Genomic DNA, 21,528 nt, shown 5'->3' with positions numbered 1-21,528 from the left:
GGGGGGCTTGGGGGGGGGCCGGGCAAACAGGCGGCGCAGCCTAAGTGTGCGCTTCCCGCGGAGCCCGCGCGGATCGACCTGTCGATTGATCGATCGGGGACTGCCGGGCTGGTTGCAGGGCGCCCCGCGCCTCGGTCCGGGGGCCGGCTCCCGGGGCAGCCGCTGTGTCCCGGCGGCTCGCAGGCACTTCCCTTGTGCGCCTCGGAACGTGCCTCCCCAGACCCGGGCGAGAGAGGCGGGCGCCGAGACCCCGGTGGGGACTGGGGAGGGGAGGACCCTGCTTCCGATTGGAGGGGGCTGGGGGGTTCCTCCGGAGAGAGGAGGCGGAATCACCGAGGATCCCGTGCCCCCGAAATGTGGCGGGGGTGGCCGCGGCCGGGGATGAGCAGGAGAGGAGGAGAAAAAAGCGAGAAAGTTGCCTCCTTCCCCCCCCCCCTTCTCTCCGGCAGTCGGTCCGGTGTGGATGGGGTCAGTGCGAATGGTCAAACTTTGTGGGTAGTAGACGCCCCCCACCTATCCTCCCTTGTCTTGGTCTTTCTCCGTAGGGTTCGTTTCACCGGAGTGTAACCTCCGTGCTCAGGCTCAGCTTTGGAAATCCTGAAAGATTGGTTCGCTCTGACACTTGGTGATGTTATTCTGTCGTTGTATGTAATGTGGCATGATCCGTTCTATCGCAAGCCTTTTAAGGTTTGGAAAGGGCATTTTTCAGGTGGTTTTTATACCTGGAGACAGCTTCTCATCGTATTCGATTATTAATGGAAGAAATTTAAGAGCTTTTCAAAATTTAAAAAAAAAGTAGAAGTCTTTTAGTAATGTCTCTCTGCTGTATTTGCAATTCAGTTATTCATTGAACTTCAGGTGGAAGGATGCAAAAATGAAACTTCTCAGGAGATAGCCAGGAAAGGAAAATGAAAGTGATTGACATATTGAAAGCTGGCAAATATCTAAGTGTAAAAATGTGTTTTTAAAAAAAAGCTTTGATGTTACTAATTCAAATATGAATAAAACTAGCAAATTGATCTGCTTTGAAATGACACAATCCAAATAGGCTAATTGATCTCTTTTGAAGAGAAACCTCAATCCCAATCCACATTTTTGACAATTCCAAATCGTACTTAAAATTGTAATGATTTAAAATAAATTTTTAGCACAATGCTTGGCACATAGTGCTTTAAAAATGCTTTGTATATCTAAAAGTAAATCCCTGACGGTAGATGCAGTATCTTTCTTTGTGTTATTAGGAAAGCTAAAGCTTAACTGAATCTTTTGTTTCCAAAAATGCAGCACTTTACAAAGGTGTAGCAGAAAATATTTGTATTTATAAAATTAGATTGTGTTTCAGAAACACCTTTTTTTAGCCCTCTTTCAGCCATCAAGTGGTTGGAGAATTTCTTTTGAATTTTAAAGCAACACTGATTTGAGAGAATACCATCAATCCTTCAGTGTATTTACATTATGTCAGATCAGGATCATTGTGTAGGAAAAGGTGTTTAAATCAATTCAAACCAGAAAGTTTCCAGCTATTAAGAAACAAATTTTTTGATATGTAACTGCTTGTAACTTGTCTTTATCCTGATTCAAAGAAAGCAGTCAAACCGTTGCTAGAGTAAATTCAAATTTGGTTCTTTCCAGAATACTTTGTGTGTACCTACCTTAGAGATGTTTTGTTGCTGAAGACATTGAGGCAGTTACCCCAAATAAAAACTCACTTTTCTTCTCCCTCTTCATACCCTCACCTCCACCCCCCAAAAAAGTAATTCGCCAGAGGCTGGGGGAAAAGGATAGGACATCTCACAGTGGGATGTGTGGATTTTTCATTCTGAAGCCTTTCAAGGAAAAAGAATTGTTTTTATCTCACTGATAAAAGATATAGTCACTCTGTTTTCACATCAGAATCCTAGAGAATCATACCATTTGAAAAATACATAGAGGCCAGCATGACTCTATGTTTTATAAACTTGGCCATTTAAAAGAAGGATCAAGTATATAAATGCAAAAAATAAAGATCTCAGGATATTTTCTTTCACAACACCACACTCAGAAGAATAGTTTTGAACTGCTGTATTTCTCTAAGCACACAATAGGTATTTAAAAAATGTACAAATATGGTTTTATATATTACTTTCCCCCAGAAGTTCAGCGCTTTCCCATAGTTGGTAAGAAGCGTTTATTGAGAACCTACTCTGTGTCTAATTTGCCATCTTATTTATCCTTGCAATATATTATTCCCATTTTGTAAATGAAAGACTAAGGCACATTGAATTGACTTGCTTAACATCACAGAGTGATTGAACCGTGGCCCATTGCCAGAACTCTTGGTCCAGTGACAAATTCACTTTGGATCTAGGAGCCCATTGACTTTTTCAGGTTTTAGGGTTTAACCATAGTCACACACATCTTCCCCCCCAAAAAATAAAATTATGAATTACCATTGGATAATGTAAATTGAATTTTTGATAAAATTACTCTAGGTAAAAGATCTACGTAAGATCTTTCCAGTCATAAATCCTATCCCGAACTTAACATTTTTAATGAGAATGAGAAAAATTTTGTTGTTCAGCTTTTTTTTGGACTCTTTTACTTGTCCTTAGTCTTGAGAAAAATGCTTTAAGATGACCACTACTTCCCTTCGAAGCAGGCAGAGAGGGATCCCTGCTGGTCTATTTTTACTGTTTTCCACCTAAACTATATCTCCTACCTACCTTAGCAGTTTTAGTGTTTGGTGGTTGCTGCCCCATGGACTTATGCAGTAAAGGATTTTTCTTGTCCACTTACAAGTTTGTGCTAAAGTTTGAGGACTCATTTGTACACTGTTCACTTCTGGTGCTGGGACACACGTGGTACTTACAAGCATCAGAGTGCTGGCCTCCAAATAATAAGCCTGGAAAACTGTTAGAGGAGCTGAAGGTTTTATAAACCTGGCTTGTCACCTGGAAATCCAGATATGGCTCTGCCAATAGTCATAGGGGCATTTGAGTATTGGCCAAGGTTTTTTTGGGGGGGTTGGGGTGGGGTTAGGTTGAGCTAAAGATGAAGAAGGGACATGGTGCTTTTTCTGGCATTAAATGTCACCCCTTTCTAAATTAAAAGTGACCATCTATCCTGAAGAATAGTCAGGAAGTTCATCCATCCCAAGATAACAGTTGTTTTATTGAGATGTAATCTCAAGTTCCGAGTGCTGCCTTTTGGTCATGTTAGCTTGTATCAGGACACCACCATTATGAATTTTTAAACCCAGATTCTATAGTCATTTAGCTCTTTGTGACAAGAAAAACAAACAAACAAAAAAGCCATTTTCTGCATCTTGGTTTCTTTTATTAATATTATGATTTTCATTCTCATAATCTATGGTTTGAGAGGAATCCTAGAAGAGTGGAAAGAGCAGCACTCATTTGGGATTCTGATTGCCCCTGGCCTTTAATATTTGTTCTCCCCCCTAGATTATCTGTATGATCCTGGAAAGGTCATGTTACCTTTTGTGGACTAAATTTTCTTTTCTGTACAAAGAGGGATTGGACAAGATGATTTCATTGTCCCTTCTGACAGATTCTTTGGTTGAGAATCCTGCCTGATTTTACACTCTTGTTTGGGGTGGGGAGGGGGGAATGATACCAAAATATTAAGTGCTTACTGTGTGAATTATGCCCTGGAAGGTAGGCCTGTCCCCTTAGGAAACTCCTGAAACAAGTACAACATAAAATATTTTACATGATAAATGCATTGGAGAATTCCAAAAAAGATAATGCTGTGTGAAGTCAGAGGTGGAAGGTTACTAGCTGAGTGATATGGTGGACCTCAGAGGAGATGGTATATGAATATGTGAATGATTTAAATTTTGTATCAATTTCCCCAAATCCTTTTCTGTTAAATAGTAACAGTTAATGAGGCAGATACTGAAATTTATCACATTGTCTCAATTATCATCAATTTGTAAAATTCAAAATTAGGGATGATTTCAGTTATTTTATTTTTAGCAGTTAATAGTTATGGCAGATTATTTGAGGGGCTGATCCCTCAGTAAGTCTTTATCATGCTAGAAACTAATGATCCCTTTTCATTAGACTTTCCACGTGTATGGTCTGCAGCACCCTGTTTTCTAGTAGGGGAAGGGCTACTCTTTCTGGCATGTCTGGTTCACAGAGAGATGATAGAAGAGCAAGCCCATTTCCATGAAATATTGTCAGGTCTGGCAATTACTAGCCCTGTGTTCTGATCTAGTTGGTCTGAAAAAGAATGAAGTGGTGTTTCAGAATCTCTAGCTTTCAGGTACCAATATCTCAGTTCCCCATTATCAAAGCACCATCCCACCCATATCACAAACTACCACAAACAAACAAGTGAACCCCTACACCAGGCACTCACTCCTGGTGCCCTGGAGCTTGCTTGAAATAGGGAAGAAATAAGAAAGGCCATGCGTGCTGCTTCCGAGAGCTCCTCTGTGACAGTCAGCCTTGATTATCTGTGTTTTCTGGGAACAGGAAAAGTGTGGGGTGGGTAATTGAAATCCATGGGTGATTCCCAGACCTCATTTTAAAAGCCAGTAATTTCAGTCTGTTCCCTTAACCAAACCACAGCTACTGAAAAGAAGCAAGATTTTTATTTTTCCTGACCACCTTGGGTGAAAGTGCTAAATGAGTTAAAGGTTAGGTGGCTGGAGAAAGTTGGAAAAGGCATGGATAATCCACAAATGAAACATCACCTTCCAAATAAACATTTCATTAGTTTGGCTTCAAAATCCAAAATCCAAGTTCACAAGGGAGGTAGGGAGAGACTGTTCTACATGTCTCTGATCACAAAAACTCTTTGGATTTGCCCAGAGGAGAAAATGGGTAATTTTTTAAAGCTTTCATAATTACAATTTTAAATGGTGATAAATCTATTAGACATCTGGGTTCTAATTAGTTTTCCATTAGAAATGTCAAGAATTCTTTGTTTCCTATTTTGATTTTAGTACACTTTTTATGTTTATTCAACAAGTATTCATTGATTACTGAATTTATGAATTATTGGGAAATAACCTTCCGTTGATCTAAGAATGGACTTTATTGATCACTGTAGTAATGGCATAAATAGCAGGCAATAAAGTATGATTCAGTTTGAACATGTTTTCAGATTTTTGCATATTTTTGTCCATTAAACATTAGGGTAGGTTAAGTTTAGCCTGTTGTATATTATTCAAGTATAACAAGTAACCAGTAGTCTTATGTCCGGTTTTAAGATTTGTTAAACATTTTAATGATCTCTGTTCATTAATAATGCATGGAAACATTTTATTATGTGAAGATATTTGGACCTCTGGGTGTTTGGACCATTTTGCTTAGCCAGCAGGGTAATGTTATATGTAAATACATTGTCTTTCCTTATGGACCACGGGGAGTTTCTTATAATTTTTTTATAACTTGTTGGATTAAAACAACAGCAGGACATTAGCAAAGACTCCCAGGACTTCCTGATTTATTCAGTTCATTTCCACAAACATCTATCAAGTGCCACTAAGTTGTTCTGCCTTGGCGGTGTACTTGTTCTTATGAATTTCAAGGCTTAGCCAGAATGGATGCTTTTTGTCAGTCTAATGTTTTGTGGATCTTACAAGTCAGACTTTTTGCAGTCTTCTCCTGTTGAATTAACAGAACTAGTGGGGCCACCCCATATAGGTCAGTGTGACTTCCTGGTCTGGCTCACAGGGCAATTACTTACTCGGTCAGCCACTACCCCATATGATTAAGATTCTAGTCTTGTTGGCTGACTCTAAAGCAGAACTTTGAGGCCCCACAAAACATTATTTACACACAACACTGCTTCAGCTAAGCCTTCTCAACTTGCCTGGACCAAGCAGGCCCTCCGGTGCTTAGATTCCCAGCACATCAACCCTGGAAGGTCACTAAATCAGGAAGTCACCCAGTGGAGAACTGTGGGTTGTTGCTCTTTTAGCTTAAGAACATCTTCTACAATGAACCTATCAAACTTTTATTCTAACAATATCTATTTCTGCCTGCATCTCTAACTTAAATAAAGACTGTAGGAAGGGATGGGTCTTCAGACATCTGTCAACTACCTAGATTTTCTTATAAGTGACAAGTTTTTACTGATCGCCTTGTATTACCAGCTGCTAGGATCACAGGACCATAGATTTACAGCCGTAAGAAATGTTATAGGTCATCTAATCCAAACCCCCTCCTCAGAGGAGGAGACCAGGGCTCAGAGAGATGGTGACTGACTGCCCCAAGTCACCCTGTCAAATACTACCACTTTGGGAGTCCAAAGACCGAGAATTTGAATCCCACTAACAGAATTAGGATTCCAGCCGAGGTCTTTACTCCAAGTCCAGAGCTCTTTTAACCGAATTAGCAACAGTAGGATATTCAGCCAGACTCACGGGGGCAGAGGTGGGAGGGTGTGTGGGGAAGGACGAGAATGGAAATTCAGTCCCTTTTGTTGGCCTTGGGACCTTCCGGTTTAGGTTATACATGACCATTACTGTACTTAGGTTCCCTGATTTTTGAAGACTTTACAGATGATTTAAATCATTTGGTTGATAATCCAATAGATGCCACAATTAAGAAAGAGAAGTTAACTTTAATTCTAGTAGTGATCTACATTATTTTAAAATACCGTCTCGCCATCAGTTATAACAAGTCATTGTTACCGTTGTGACATTTGGAATAGTTTTATAGCAAATTCAGGAAATACCATAGTTCCATGGTCCCTAGCTAGGTAATCCAAGCCCAGCCCTGTGTAACAAGTAGTTGCTACTATGCTTCAGGTGACTCCTACTACAATGGGCATTTCCAGCAGCGAGTGGGGATATGACTGGAAGCACCATGTCCTATACTTCTCCACTTCCTTTAAAAGGAAGTAAGTCCTCTCCTCAAAAACATTTGGGACTCTTGCCGTATTTTATGGGGTATTTATGAATATATTCTTATCACAGCTTCTCCAGGACTCAGTTTTCTTACCTGGAAAAATAAGGGAGTTTGTCTAGCTTATCTCAAAGATCTTTTTCAGCTCTAAAATTCTGATTCCAAAGGTAAAGAAAATACTTTTTTTGTGATTTCACAAGTGAAATAAGGGAATTTGAAGCACGTTAAGGCTGAAGTCCATTTGATCTTAATAGAATATTAACAGTAATACCCTTACAGTAAAGAACTAGGAATAGGAGCTTCCCAGAGTGTAAATTCTCACCCCTCCCTATGGCCTGGTGCTGATAAGCTAGAGCAGCAACTTGTGTTTACGATTCCAGACTTCTAGTCTTCCACCCTGTGGTCTATCATGGAGAGCTCAGCAGGAGGAGATGGAAATGGACCAATGTCTAGAAGTTTTTCCCATGCATTCCAGATCCTGTCAGTTCGTTCTGCTGTCTTTATTGATTGATTCCTTCAGTTGCCTTGGATTCTCTGTTTTCTTGATCATTAAAAAAAAAAGAGTTAGTTATTTAATGGTGCATTCATTTATTATACCAATTGATGCTATTGTTGTAACAGCTGAGAACTGGGGGACACATTTGCGATCAGTGTCCTCGAGGTCTACAGATCTTTCTGCTTTAGGAAGCAGAGTCCCAGGATCTCCTTGGAGGCTCAATTTTTAAACTCTTCTTCAACTTCCTCTTTCTGTACAAGTGGTCTCTAGTAAAGTCCATGACAGAATCTCCTTTCACTTCTGTCTCTCCTTTGACATTCTTCCCAAATGTTTCCGCATTCTGCTTCCTGGATTTCTTCACACAAAGAAACCTTCACTGCTACTATGCTCTTTCCTCAGTCTCTTTTTATTTATTTATTTATTTATTTTGGTGAGGCAGTTGGGGGCTAAGTGACTTGCCTAGGGTCACACAGCTAGTAAGTGTCAAGTGTCTGAGGTCGGATTTGAACTCCAGTCCCCCTGACTCCAAGGCTGGAGCTCTATCCACTGCGCTACCTCAGTCTCTTACAGGAGAGTTTTACTCTGTAGTTTCTCTGGCTCTCCTATGTCATTCTTGGGAAGACCAGCAGCTTCTTCCTCAAAACATCCAGCTCTTTCTTCAGGAAGAGCCTCCAATCTTTTTTTAAGTTCTCATTGTATAGCTGCCCATTTCTTTCTCTGTGGTCATACTTTTCCATTCTCTGTTATCCTGTCCTGACAGGGGTTGTCCCACCTCCTTCACCTTAATCAAAACCTTTTTTTACCCCCATTGAAGCCTTGTTTCTGTTTATACCTTTAAGAACCCTTTGTCTCTTTGTCTCTTTCAGGAGGGAGATCATACTAAACTTGGAACACAGAAAACAATCACTTGACTAACAGAATTACAACTTCCCCGACTTTCTGTAGAGGTTGAGATTTTTAGTCTCTTAAAATTACTTGTAGATGTTTATCCACCAAATACCTAGTTTAAAAAAAAAATCACCTCCAATTTGCTTCACCTCCCCCATCCCATCTACTCTGTCAGTGTACGTAGCCTTCTCTTTGTTCCACTTAGGTTTTCTTGCCTTCCTTTGCCTTGTGTTGCCAGCTACCTTCTCCAGTCTTTCCTAATCCTCCTTGACTGTCCTTAGTCTTTTCATATCCTTCTTAATTATCCATTATGCTCTTCTTAACCCCAAAGTAGAATCCAGACCATTATTCTAAGCCTGAAGATCATTCTCCTTCGTATTTTCCTCAGTTTCTCCCAAATGTTGCCCATTTCTCCCTGCCTTCTGACATATGTTACCTGATCCTCCCACACTTCTTCTACCTCCCTTTTTCCAAGGTAGCCAGTAGAATAAGTGCTCTGCCCTCATCAGCCCTTAACTCCGATATTGTGTTCAGTTTGAGCACCATGGTTCCAAATGGCCTTGATAAGCTGAAGGGTGGCCAGGATGCTTGAAGGGTCTTGAGTTAGCGACATGTAAAGTCTGTTAAAGGACTTTGGTGTATTGAGCTATGATCACTTTTCTTACATCTTTGAAGAACATTATTGTAGTGGGCAGATCAGGCTTGCTTTGGCCTTGGGGGCAGAACCAGAGGCAATGAGTGGAAGTCAGAGTTTAGGCTTCGTGTCAGGAAGAGCTGTCCCACAGTGGACTCCTGTCCCAAGAGCTAGGCTCCTTATCCTTGTAGGTCCTCAAGCAGTGGCTATACAGCTACTTGTCAGGCATGCTGTGGTGGTGATTCCTTTCAGTGTAGGGCTTGATAGTCTTTGGAGGTGCCTTGCAGTTCTCAAATTCCGTGATTTGGTGACTCTTGTCCCCACCAGTTTTTTCCCCTGGAAGCATCAGAATTTTACTTATATCCAGGTCTCTAAACAGTAGAGTCCTTAGTTCCCACTCAGGAACTCCAGCTAATAAAACATTGATAAGGTTTATTTCACTCTATAGCAAACAAAAGGATTCATGCCTAAGCCCACTGACAGTGGAGGAACCTCCCTTTCCCTCTCTGGTAAGTCCCCCTACCTCCCCCAGAAGCCCAAAAGTCTTCTCTACTTAGGCTGCCCTTTTATTTGAACTTTACTATTCTCTCCCCACTCTGCCATCCCCCAGGCCACTCAAGGAGGAAGTATTTGAGGTGGATTGTTTATGTCCCCAATAGAGTTGACTCACCAGAGAGGGAAGAACAGTGATTGCTGTCTTGACTGTTAATAAAGAGACTGAAGTCAGTCCTTCATGTTTTCTTGTTGGGTGAAATGAAGCCTGCCTTACATTGTTTTGTTAGACTCAGTGCTTGCATGGCACCTGAGGACTCTCTGCTTTTTGGGGGTGATCTAGATGTGAGCCCCCACATCCCCTTTGAACCATAGGATTGCTTCCCGGAACCTGCCCAGGTCACAGAGCTCACAGTACCAGTGAAAAGCTGCATTTGGTCTGACTCCTCCACATGCTGGCTGCTTCTTGCTCTTCCTTGTCCCTGACTCCTCCTTTGTCCAAAAACTCTTTCTCTGCATCCTGAGAAGCATGGCGCTTATTCACTGCTGCTGGCTTGAGCTCCTCAGTCCCCCTGGTACCACCATCTCTGGGCCTCTCTACCTTGAGGGGTCATACGGATGGGCAAGCTTTCCTTAGAGGGGAGGGAATGGCATCTGGAATCCAACATATCAGTAGTCCAACCTATCTCTGTGTCTTTTCTGCAGCTCCGGTCTGCCCTTTGTAAAGGCCAAGTCCAAGGGAAGCCCAGGTAGCAGTCATCCTCAGTTTGGTGTCCTTGGAGCCAGAGTACCCAGGGTAAGGTATCTCACACCTATTTCAACAATACCAAAACAAAGACATTTTGCTAATTTTAATGTCAAAGAAAAAAACCTCATCAGGGGAATTTCATGTCTCCTTAAGAGGCATAAAAGGTATTTAGATTCCTCCCGGGTGCAGCCCAGACAATTATAATAATGATAATGCTATTATTAAGTGAGATTCCATAAAAAAACTTAAAAGCAGTTTTAAATTTTATTAGATGAATGTGATTGCAGTGATATTGAGGAATCAGTTTGAAAGTATCTGAAGGAGGGAAAGAAAGCAAAGGTGTGGAAAATTCTCAGATCTTATAAATATCCAGAAAAGGCAAACTACATCACTCAGCCAGGCAAACCTTTATTAACCACCATTTATTACCATGTGCTAGGCACTGTGCAGGCTTCTGGTGCTATACAGACAAAGAATGAAGTAATCTCTACTCTCAAGAGGCTTAATTCTATCTGGGGAGACAAGTGTATATAAATAATTACCTCCTTCCCCATCTGTGTAGACTTTTTATGAGAATAATCTACAGGTGAATCTGTGACCTCTTCAGTGAGGGTATTCCCGATGGGCAGACTCTTATGAAGGGGTAGTCTACGGTAAACTACATTTTACCATTAAACAGCCTAATGAAAGGTGTAGAGAAGAGCCTACTGTGCTTTTTGTTTGTTGAGTTTGTTTAAAGCACCCTTGATAACATCAGAGCAAAATGCTACTCCAGATGCTCTTCCAATAAGGGATCTCCCATCCATCCATCCAAACTACTTAAGATTCCTTGAAGATAATCAACAAGTATTTATTGAGCAGCTTCAGGTGCCAGACTCAGTGCTGGGTGCTAGGGGTACAAAGACCCAAAAAATGGAGCAGTCCCTCCTCTCAGAGAGCTTCTCCCTCTAATCACAGGTGAAATATAAAACAGCGAGACAGGCCCACTAGTGTTGTGTACACCTATTGTCCTGATCTTGGGCACAGTCCCAAGGAGAAGAGGCATTCTCCATGGGTGGTGAGCTCTTCCAGATACTCTTGTTAGTGCTGGTTCCATCCAACCCCGAAACTTGCAGAGTGGAAACAATACTGACCAAACTCAAAAGAAGGGGAAGAAGAATGTCCATTTTCCAGATTGATGTGCAGTTGGACAACCTATAGAGCTCCTCATCTGTGGGTGTGTATCTTGTACAGACATTGCAAGTAGACAATGAATAGGGGCTGAAATTAAACAGGAGGAAGGAGAGAGTGTGCTGAATTTCTTGGGGAAATTACAGGGCTCTTTTAATGACCTTAAAAATTCTCCCAGAAACAAAGGCTTTATCTTTTTGCCAGTACTCTACTGGTGGTGTGTGACTGCAAGTCATAGAGCAATAGATTCTCAAAAGAATTAAGAAATGATATGATTCAGAGGCAAATGGAGAAGCTTAGGGTAAGTGTGAGTAGGCTATGTGCCATGGCATGCATTACGAACGAGGAGGAAGAACCAAGATGGGGGGGTTGTGCAAAAGGTGGCCAGAGTGAGAGTTAATAGTTGGGCAGCCTGTGTGGATGGATGGGTGGGTGGATGGATAGATGGATGGACAGATGGACAGATGGATGGGTGGTTGGATGGTTGGATGGGTGACTCCCTGGTACATTCTAATGTCAGGAAAAATTGAGGAGGGCCTCCTCAGTCCCTGGATAGACCCCCGGTGGTGAACCTAGAGAAGAGCATGAAAAGAATTGAGCAGCAGGGGTTGCAGGCTGCCTCCACAGAGAGGAGAGCTCGTTTCTGGTCTTCAGTGAAGGCTCCTTCTGGCTTGGAAGGACAACCAGGCTGAGGTGAGGAACAGGTGACCTATTTACCGAGTCTAAGGTTAGAGGTTACCTGCCTTCCCTGCAGCCCTCTAGTGACAGGAGGAAAAGGGAATCTTAAAGAAAAATGGTTGGGTCACTCATTTGAAATACCTACCAAAGGAGGGTATCTTAGTATTCTATATTATAGCCACTAGCACAAGGCCTTGTGCTCAGGAAATGAGGGTTGAATTTCTTATTTTAGGTAAACTTATTTTTTTTTCACTATAAGTTAACATTATAATGCATATTATTTTTATTGAAACATTTTGTTTTGGGCACATTGGACCAAGCACAATACATTCACGCTTAAATCCTCCACAGTGCACAACCCCTGACATGCTTTATATAAGTTAGCATTCCTAAATTTACAAATTTGTAACTGATAGATCGTGGAACTTAGTGAATAAATAGTATAGAGGTTTACATTTGAATTCAATAGAGTTTGTTTTCACCTGGAAAAAAAAAGGTTTGGTTTTTTTTGTTTGATATTAATCTTTATTAAGTAGATTTTAAAAAAAAGTGCTATGTAAACCAGATCTGGATTTGGGTATTTTATTTTATAGCAAGCTGAAGAGTGAAAAATCCTGGTGTTTCTAAAGTTTAGCATGGGTGTGTGCATTCGAAATGTAGAAATCAATTAGCAGTAAAATTGTGAGTCCATTTCCTACTTGTTAAACATTTGAGTTTTGTGGCAGATACGTTGTTCCTCCTCTGGGATGACAATATCCATTATATCCCTAGGACTAAATGGGTTCTCGGCTTGACTTTATTAATGCTTCTGTCATTTTTTGGTAATGTCGGTGGTTTTGTTCACTTTTCATTTATTTTTTCACAGAATGATTAATTTAAGCTACTCATACTCCAGAAGTGCAGAAAGTCTATGCAAAAGTATTTTTCTATGTTTAAAGAGTCAAGTGTGAAGAAAAAGCAAAGATTAGCAGTAGAAATAGGAAGTACTTGATAAGAAAGTCATATATAAAAGGATTACCTGGTTAGTATCACATAAGACATGTTGATATATGTGGTCCAGCAGACTCAGAATTCCTGGGTTCCATGCCTTCCTTGTTTTTACATGTTAACTCTAAAAATTCTGTTACTGTTTTCAACCTTGTGTTGGTTGAAATTTTTATTGAGTAATTAAATTCTGGTCTTCTAAAATTCCCTTGTTGTTTTGATGTCATGGTTACCATAATATCATTAGAACCTCCTCATTGGGTACCTGTCCAGTCTGTTGTATTATTAGTGTGATTTAATTCCTTGTGAAATTATTAGTTTCTGGGTTTTGGCATTTTTCGGGTTAGGAAGCTTCAATATGTCTTTCATCAGATGATCATCATTGTTGTTGTTATTTTCACATTTTGAGTAACTGATATTCTTTTCTCCACCAGACAGTTTACTTGCCTAAACTGGACTGAAAGACACTCAGATTACTGGAGATCATCTTTTTTAAGGTATCTCAAGAGAAAAGAAGCAGGTCTTCATAATAATGGAAGAGTCCACAAGCTCTAAAAATGGAAAGCATGAACCACGGAAGCCTGCTCGAGTTGTTTGTGAAGAAAGCAAAGCTCTTAGAGCACCAGCCAATCAGAATTTGAGACCTAGAAATGATAGAGTCGTGAGGGACATTGGAAGAAATTCTCCAAGTGGGAACGGTAATAAAAAAAATAAACAAAATGATGTTTGTACAGAAAAGATAGAACTTAAATCATGTAAGGCAAATACCTCCACTGTCCCAGGCACGAAAGACTTGGGGTCTGGCCTTCAAGATCAAAGTCATTGCAAAGCCAAAAAGTCACCAGGACCACTGGTGACTGGAGAAGGCGTGAAGCCGGTGAGAGCCCAGCAGGTCGAAGAGGATGCTCTGAGCACCTCTGCTTCTGAGAAGGATGTGAATAAAGAGACCTTACCTACTGTACAAAAAGGGAAGTCAGCTTCAGAAACTGCATCAGGCTCTCCGAAACTAAAAACCTGTACAGATAATACTAGTGACTCTGGTAATAGTATTTCAGGAACGGAAGACAAATCTGATGACTTAAGTAAGTAGGAGTTACACTGCATGTCATTTTTCTTTGGTGGGAAAGAAAATTTCCTATAGAAATGCTTTCTGGGGCAGGTAGGTGGCACAGTGGATAGAGCTCCAGCCTTGGAGTCCAGGAGGACCTGAGTTCAAATCTGGCCTCAGACACTTACTAGCTGTGTGACCCTGGGCAAGTCACTTAACCCTGATTGCCACACCAAAAAGCAAAAAAAAAAAAAAAAAAAAAAAAAAAAAGCTTTCTAATTTGCATTGCTTCTTAATTATTTAATTACCTTTGTTTACAAAGAGAAGTCTTTGTGATATCTACATATATCTTTTAAAGCTAAATTCAGTTCCATAGTAGATCTAAGTGTTGAATATTAGTTACTACATATGCATTACTTTTAACTGATCTTAAAGATTATTTTTGGTTCTCACTTTGTAACTTGAAAAATATTTCAGAAACCTAATTTAGGTCCTTAGTAAGCATGCAGCTCTATGTCATATATAGTACTTGGTAGGTCCTGTTTTGTTTTGTTTTTTTAAAGAGTTCCAATGCTTTGTCCGTAATTAGTGAACTTAATTACCCTTAAACAACTTTAGAAATAGATTCCTAGAGTATTGGGGTTGGAAGGGGCCTTATTTTATGGATAATGAATCTAGGGCTCAGAGAAGGGAAAGTGACTTGCCCTGGTTATCCAGGTCTCCAGACTCCCCAAATGCTGTTCTCTCTCCACGATATCAGGTTACCTCTGGTTTTGAGGGGTGAAGGATCAGAGGAAAGTGAGATATATCATTTGATTATTCCATATCTTTCTAGACTGTAGAGACCTGAATAATAATGCCTTCAACAAACATAGCATTTGGGTAGAAACTGCTTCCAACTCCACTGAGAGCTATCTAGTTCTAAATCTCACTTTGGATGCATTAAGCACCCCATTTAGCCTTATAATTAACCCAGCTGTTGCTTACTGATACATTGGCCATGTCTCCTGAGTGTTTTGATGCCACTTTCTCTGGAATCTTGAATAATACATCTGTCCCAGGTAAGCTTTACTGATGCGCCAGAATTGGAAGGAAACAGTCATACTTCACCTAGATGGACATACAAATGAACATCACGTGTTCCTTAGTTCTGTGTTTAATAAGACCTTCAGACAGACCAGAGCCGTCGAGTGTATCTGGTCTAACGCACCCTCCTTTTACAGATGAGCAAACTGAGGCTCGGAGGTGAGAGATGAGTTGCCTAAAGCTGAATGGTTGGCAGAAGTGTTGGAGCCAGGACTCAAGCTCAGCTCTCCTGACTCCAAGTCCAGTGAACAAATCTAGTGAAAATTTTCAATTAGATAATATTTTTAAAATGCAGTTTTATTTACTTTCAAGCATAGGCACATTTATTAGCTTGACTTGGGCTAAAAAATGATTGTCAGGTTTTTCTAGTGGGACTTAAACTTGTACTACACTTTGAGGTTTGCAAAGCACTTTATCCACATTCTGTCATTTGCTGCTCAACACCCTTGGGGTGTCAGTGCCATTATTCCTTTAGTACAAATGAGGAAATGGGAGCTGAGAGTGCCCCGGCTCCCACGAACCTGTGGAAGGCAGGATTCAGACTGAGATTTTTCTCTATCTCTGGGGATCTAGAGAGAGCAGGTGTTTGTAAACAAATGCACAGAGGAATTTTCTGTTCTCTGAAATGACTCCTCTGGCATCCTCCTGACACTCCCCCTTTGCTTTGCTAATCATATTATTTGTTTTTTGCATATAGTGAAGAATCATCTGACCAGATTAATGGGGTCTGAATTAATGAGATTTCACTTTAAGTAGAGTGTAGTCGGACCTTTTTGCCAGATAGCTGGGGATTGAGTCTGATCCAGTTACAAGGAAGCATGAAACCTGGTGCCCACCTGCCCTAGTCCCATGTTCTCTACCTTTCTCTACCCTGTTTCCCTCACAGGTGTTACTGTTCCCACCCCTCTTTTTTCCACCTTGGCATCCTCCTCCCGTACTCTTATTAGCACTGCCTTCCTGGTTGGCCCTCTTTAACCTCAGAAAAAGATGCAGGTAACTCATAGACCCGGAATGTGGCGGGGCCGGAGATGCGTGATTCTGTTGTAACATGGTTTTAAATGGAACAACAGCGATCAATGATGTTCTTGAGTAGGTCGGGCTCCACAAATGACCTAGCAGCTTCACTCATTGCTGTGGGCCTAGTTGCCTGGGTAACCCAGCTGAACCTTTGAGGTTTTAATCAAATTGGTTTGTGAAGGCTGCTGGTGGTGTCATCTGCACTGTTAGATCTGACTTGGAAACTTGGTATACACAGGCACCTGTTTTTTACCTCCAAGTATTGATTAGTGTTTTTGAGTGTCCCTGAGTATAGGATAGTTTACGGAGCCTAGAGAAGAGTCGAGACAGAGCCCTTGTCCACACAGGGGATGGATTCCTGAAAAGGCATATGGGAACTGAATTTTTGTAGCTCAGGTCAGAACTTTAATTTAGTGAAGCTTACTTCTAAAAGGAATTTTAAGGCAATGTCTTTTGTAAAAAATGACTCTACAGTGAGTATTTCCTCCTCCCTATTGTCTCCCCCACCATCAAAAAATAAATTATTGTATTTGTTTACCTCCTCTAAGGTCCTGCTTGGATGCCTTAGGGCTGGTGAGTAACCCTGGGCTCTTGAAGACTGGACGGCAAAACACAGGCTCTAGCGGTCGTCAGCTGGACACATACTGAGTTTGAGTACAGAGATCATCAGGTCCAACCCACCTCATTGTACAGAAGGGGAAACTGAGGCCCCAACGGCACAATGACATACCTAAGATCACATAGTAGTAACAGAGCTAAGATAAAAACCAACTATTTATAGTCTTCCCATGTGCCAGACACTATACTAAGTGCTGAGTCCCTGCCCTCGGGGAGCTTACATTCTTGTGCCCCAAATCCTCTCTAGTTCTTGTTATACTTTGCATTACAATAGCAGTCCAAAAATTGTTTACTCTTTGAGGTTCTCTGTTCGTTTCTTAGGATGCAAAATGAGGCATGACACAGGACCTGCTCCTCAGGAGGTTACATGGGGGAAGACCACGGTAGGGAGAAGAGTTAGGGAGGTGCCAAGGAGATTTCAGGCAAAGTGCTGTCAGACATTGGAGAAGGGAAGTCAGCTCAACAACATTTATTAAGCACCTGCTGTGTACAGAACCCTGGGAAAGAACACTTCCTTCCAAGCCTAGGGGAGCAGGTGTCTGTGGTCTAAGGGTCAGCCAAATCTGGGTTCGAGAAGATTCATCCACAGAAGGTTGGCCACCAGGTGATGGATTTAATTTCAAGGTCTTGACTTGAGTCAGTGGAGGGAAAGCCCATATCACCAGAGCTAAAGGCCGTAGGTGTCAGGGAGCCTGACTGGGGCTGAGAACAGTGGGGCAGGGACTTGTGTGAATCTGAGCCCAGTGTTGCTCGGGACAGTCTAAACTCACATTGGGAACCCTCTGATTATAAAATCCTATTGCTGCTGATTTGCTTTGTAGCTTACTCACTTTAAAAACCCTGGACTGGAAGCTGAGAGGCCTGGTTCTTCCCTTAACTTGCTGTGTGACCTGGCACAAGTCAGTTCCTTGGGTTCAAGCACATGTGGGTCTCTCTCTTGTCCCTCTCCTCTTAAGCTTCTGGTGTCCATCTCCATCTCCGGGCCAAAGGGAGCAGGGCGGCACCTTCAGTGCCACTCACCTCAAGCTTGTGTTTCCTCTCTGGGGTCCCTTCACGTTCTCCCCCAGGTGTGGGTGGGCTCCACGGAGGCTCTGGAAGTAGCAGCAGGTGAACTGCAGTGTGAGGAGACTAGGTGGGGACCTGAGTCCAAATCCTGGCTCCTGGGTCACCGTGAGCAAGTCCTCGGACTCTTTGGAGCTTCACTTTCTTCAGGTGTAAAACTGGGCAGTAAGACTCATCTCGCAGTGAGTGCCTGGTGGGGAAAAGCCTGTCATTCTCGGTGCTGTGTTGGAGTGACTTTGGTCTCCCTGGGTCTGCTTTAGGCCTTTCAGTGTGGAGTGGCTCCCAGACAGCGCTGTGTCTGCAGTGGGTCAGCAGGTGCCCCGCTCAGGAAGGGGCAGCTCTCTTCCTCTTCTGTAACTGCCCAGGGCTTCTGGTAACAATGACTTCCTCTTGCTTCCTTCTCCAGGTAAAATGAAGAGTGCTGAGCCAACAAAAGACCCTCCTTCAGAGCTGGATTACTTAGAAAATGCCGCCACAATTGATGAGTCACTGCTGACCCCGGAGCAGAAGCTGGGGCTGAAACAGGCTGAGGAGCGCCTGGAGCGCGATTACATCTTTCGACTGGAAAAAGTAGACTATCCTCCTTGGCTTATTGGGGGCTGGGGGCTGCGCGGCTTCTCATTCTTCTCCTTGCACGGCTGTCCCTCCCAGGGTGGGCTGTGTTCCTCTTCCCCCGGGGGTAGGAGTAGTTTTGAGTTCCTTGTCTGCCTGCTTCACTCAGACACGCCTTCTCCCTTGCCATTTATCCCTGAGAAACTGGGGGGCTAATGCCTGAGTTAACGATGAAGGACCAGTGTGTTGGACACAAATCATGGGGGGAGGGAGGAAGCTGGGTGGTGGCCTTTCCTGATAATTGAGGAAGGGGCTGGGGAAGATGAGTTCATTCAGCAGGAAGAGGTCCAACTTGGAGTGGGGGAAGCCAGAGCTAATGGTAAATTAGCCAGTCAACCCGGGGTAGGAGAGAAGAAGAGAGGAGGGAAGGGAGGAAAAGAGGAGAGAAGAGGGAGGGGAGGAAAGGAAAGGGAGGCCAGCCTTACTGAAGGCCTGGGGTGCTCCCTAAGGCCTCCAGATTGAAGGAGACCCCAAACACGGTGTCCCCAGTGCTCCTTTTGGTGTTTCTGCCCCACCCATCTCACATTTTGGACTCAACTCTTCTCTCTGGGTTCTGGCAGCAGAAAGCAGCCTGGTATATTCCTGGGGTAAAGGAAGAAAGTTGTGATTGGTAAAGGGCTAGACCAGAAGAAATGGCAAGGGAGACTGATATGGTTTGTTGTTGGCTTGGGGCATTCACTTAGTAGGAGCCTAATAAAAGCATCCTGATTGATTGATTTACCTCCAAAGACCCATACCCTCTTCTGTCCTTTCGTTTCTTTTTTTCTAAGGCCTTTTTGCCCTATTAACCCTTACCGTGTTTCTGACTGGATGTGCACAGTGTGTTGGGAACTGAAAAGAAGCCTTCTCTTTTCTGCCTTTTAAAACGCAGCAGGATCACTCTTCCCAAATCTCTTCTGTCTTATAAATCCTGTGGTGCCACCGATTGGCTCATCTAACCACGGAGCCCTAGAATTTGATGTAATAACTAATGTCTCACAACTTGGCAAGTGTTTTCTGTCTGCATTAGCTGACCTGATCCTTTGAGTAGCCTGTGAGGTAGTCAGAGGGAGGGTGTTGTACATAAGAGAGAGAAATTTGAGCCTAAAGGGGTGAAAGTAGCACTCAGAACTTAGGTCTTCTCACTGCACCATATTTCTCCTCCAAAGGAGGATGGGCTCTAATGGCAGCCTGGTGGGAGGAGTGGGAAGGATGGTGCTCACATGGGAGCAGGTCATAGACATCTCTGCATCATAGTGGGGATCTCTAGCATCATCATCCATACTCCCATTGATAAAAGCACTCTTCTTACAACTACCTTGTGAACTGGGGAGTACAACAGCTATTGTGGCCTCTGTTTTACAAATGAGGAAAGTGAGTCTCAAGATAAATTATTTCTTCTTGGTCATACAGCTAATAGGTATTAGAGACAGGATTGGAACTCGGATGTTCTGGCTCAAGGGCTACACTCTTTGACCTAGATTGGGCAATCCTGCCATATTCTTTTCTCCTCTTTTCCTTCAAACATATTGTCTAGTTAGGTCTGGTAGAACCTATCTGTAGGGATCATTATCATTACTGTTACGTTACTACAAAATATATTCCTGTAGTATTCATTGAGGCTATATTCTTGATCCCCCCAGTCAAGAGTATAAATGAAGACAGATTTAGAAATGGTCCTTGATGTCTACAGTTTTACATTCTAAAATGTTTAATTATTTGAGGGATGTTGCAGTAGAGTCCCTTCTGAGGACTTCATTAGGTCAGGGTAACTCCTGGAAAAACAATAGCAGCCTTAAGGGGAAGACGGTGCAGATTGAGCTCAGCTTTCTGTTGCCATTGTTCTTACTCGTTCCGCTACTAAAAACCCTGTCTGACCATCTGCCTGCCCTGTGGCGGGGCCAGAGCCGAAGTGCTGCGTGTCAACCATGCTGTAGGGCTGGGGCCTGCTGTTGAGTGTGAGTGGGCAGCAGCGTCTGCCGCGGGGCCCAGAGCGTTGGGCCCATGAGCACTTTGCTGACCACATCTTCCCCTTGGGCAGGTGAGTTTTTCAACATAGGTGCAGGATTTGGCATTTCTCCCCATTAAATTTCACTTTTCTGTCTCCTAAATTTTAAATTTGTTCCTGGTAAATTTGCTTCTTTGTAACCTTAAGAAAAGAGCATTTGAAAGTTTGATTTGTTGACTTCATTGAATTATTGAGAACAGCCAAACCCGGGTGTTTTGTAGGCTTCATGTCTTCTGTTACCTCTTCACTTTTCTCTTTCAGCGCTCCCCGGAATACACCAATTGCCGATATCTATGCAAATTATGCTTAGTTCATATTGAAAATATCCAGGGAGCACATAAGCACATAAAAGAGAAACGGCATAAGAAAAACATCACGGTAAGTTTTTTTGTTTGTTTCTTAAAGTTTCGTGTCAAAAAAATTGTCTCATTCAAGTTTTTTCATCAAAGTGCCAATAAAATCACTTTCCATTCTCTAAAATCTGAATGTTTAACTAGGATTTGCAATCCACGTGGTGGCCTGCTCACTCCTTATCTCACATGGCCAGGGAGGAGGACCTGTATAGGGAACAGGGTGCTCCTCCTCCAGGCTGGGGGTCATCAAATTAAAAAGGGTGTGAAGGGACAAGCTTATGGCTTTTTTGTTGTACTGGCCACAGCTACTTCTTCCACATGGGTAAACTTGGTGTCTGGTCTTTGGGGGTAGACTTTGTGTGCCTTTTGGTAATTTAGTATAGGTAACTTTAAAAAAAGATTTGGCTCTGAATTTGCCTCCTTACTTCAAGGGGTACCTCTAGTGTACCTCGTTAGCTCTGTACTGGGTACTTACTGCCTTTTGTATTTGATTTCCATGACTACCCAACAAACTATTCAGAACATGTCATGTAACATTATTTTTCTTTCATTCGTTCATTTATTCATTCATCTGAACCTGTCATCACTCAACACTATGAGAGCAGAGATCTATTAAAAACACCAGATCCAATGATCCCTGGCTCGCTCTTTCCATGTCTCTCCCAACAACTGGACCATTGGCTCATCCCACTGAATTTTCCACCTCCCAGTCAGCTGTTTGTGGTCCTGTGGGATCCAGTCTACACAAAGCATTATGTGTAGGTGAAAATAATTTTGTTAAAGTATTCTTGCATC

At 42.4% G+C, this 21,528-nt stretch overlaps 1 protein-coding gene across 9 annotated transcripts in view; it reads left to right on the top strand.

Moving 5' to 3' along the window:
* The first annotated feature begins 10,078 nt into the window (after window positions 1-10,078).
* The window catches only part of TUT4 (terminal uridylyl transferase 4), a 57,571-nt gene continuing 46,121 nt past the window's right edge, over window positions 10,079-21,528 (top strand). For 3 of the 9 annotated variants that reach the window (XM_027837996.1, XM_027837997.1, XM_027837991.1), the window contains exons 1-5: window positions 10,079-10,166; window positions 13,385-14,032; window positions 18,188-18,351; window positions 20,642-20,758; window positions 21,339-21,491. In XM_027837996.1, coding sequence (XP_027693797.1) covers window positions 13,483-14,032; window positions 18,188-18,351; window positions 20,642-20,758; window positions 21,339-21,491 — 984 coding nt within the window. In that variant the 5' untranslated portion in view covers window positions 10,079-10,166; window positions 13,385-13,482. Of the gene's footprint in view, window positions 10,167-11,075; window positions 11,335-11,808; window positions 11,982-13,384; window positions 14,033-18,187; window positions 18,352-20,641; window positions 20,759-21,338; window positions 21,492-21,528 lie in introns of all 9 variants that reach the window. The other 6 variants (XM_027837999.1, XM_027837998.1, XM_027837993.1 and 3 more) reach the window with 5 other exon arrangements.

The sequence above is a fragment of the Vombatus ursinus genome, unplaced genomic scaffold (assembly GCF_900497805.2).
Source record: "Vombatus ursinus unplaced genomic scaffold, bare-nosed wombat genome assembly UNPS02014825.1, whole genome shotgun sequence".
In the NCBI taxonomy this organism is placed as follows: domain Eukaryota; kingdom Metazoa; phylum Chordata; class Mammalia; order Diprotodontia; family Vombatidae; genus Vombatus; species Vombatus ursinus.
This window is presented reverse-complemented; position numbering and strand designations above follow the sequence as displayed.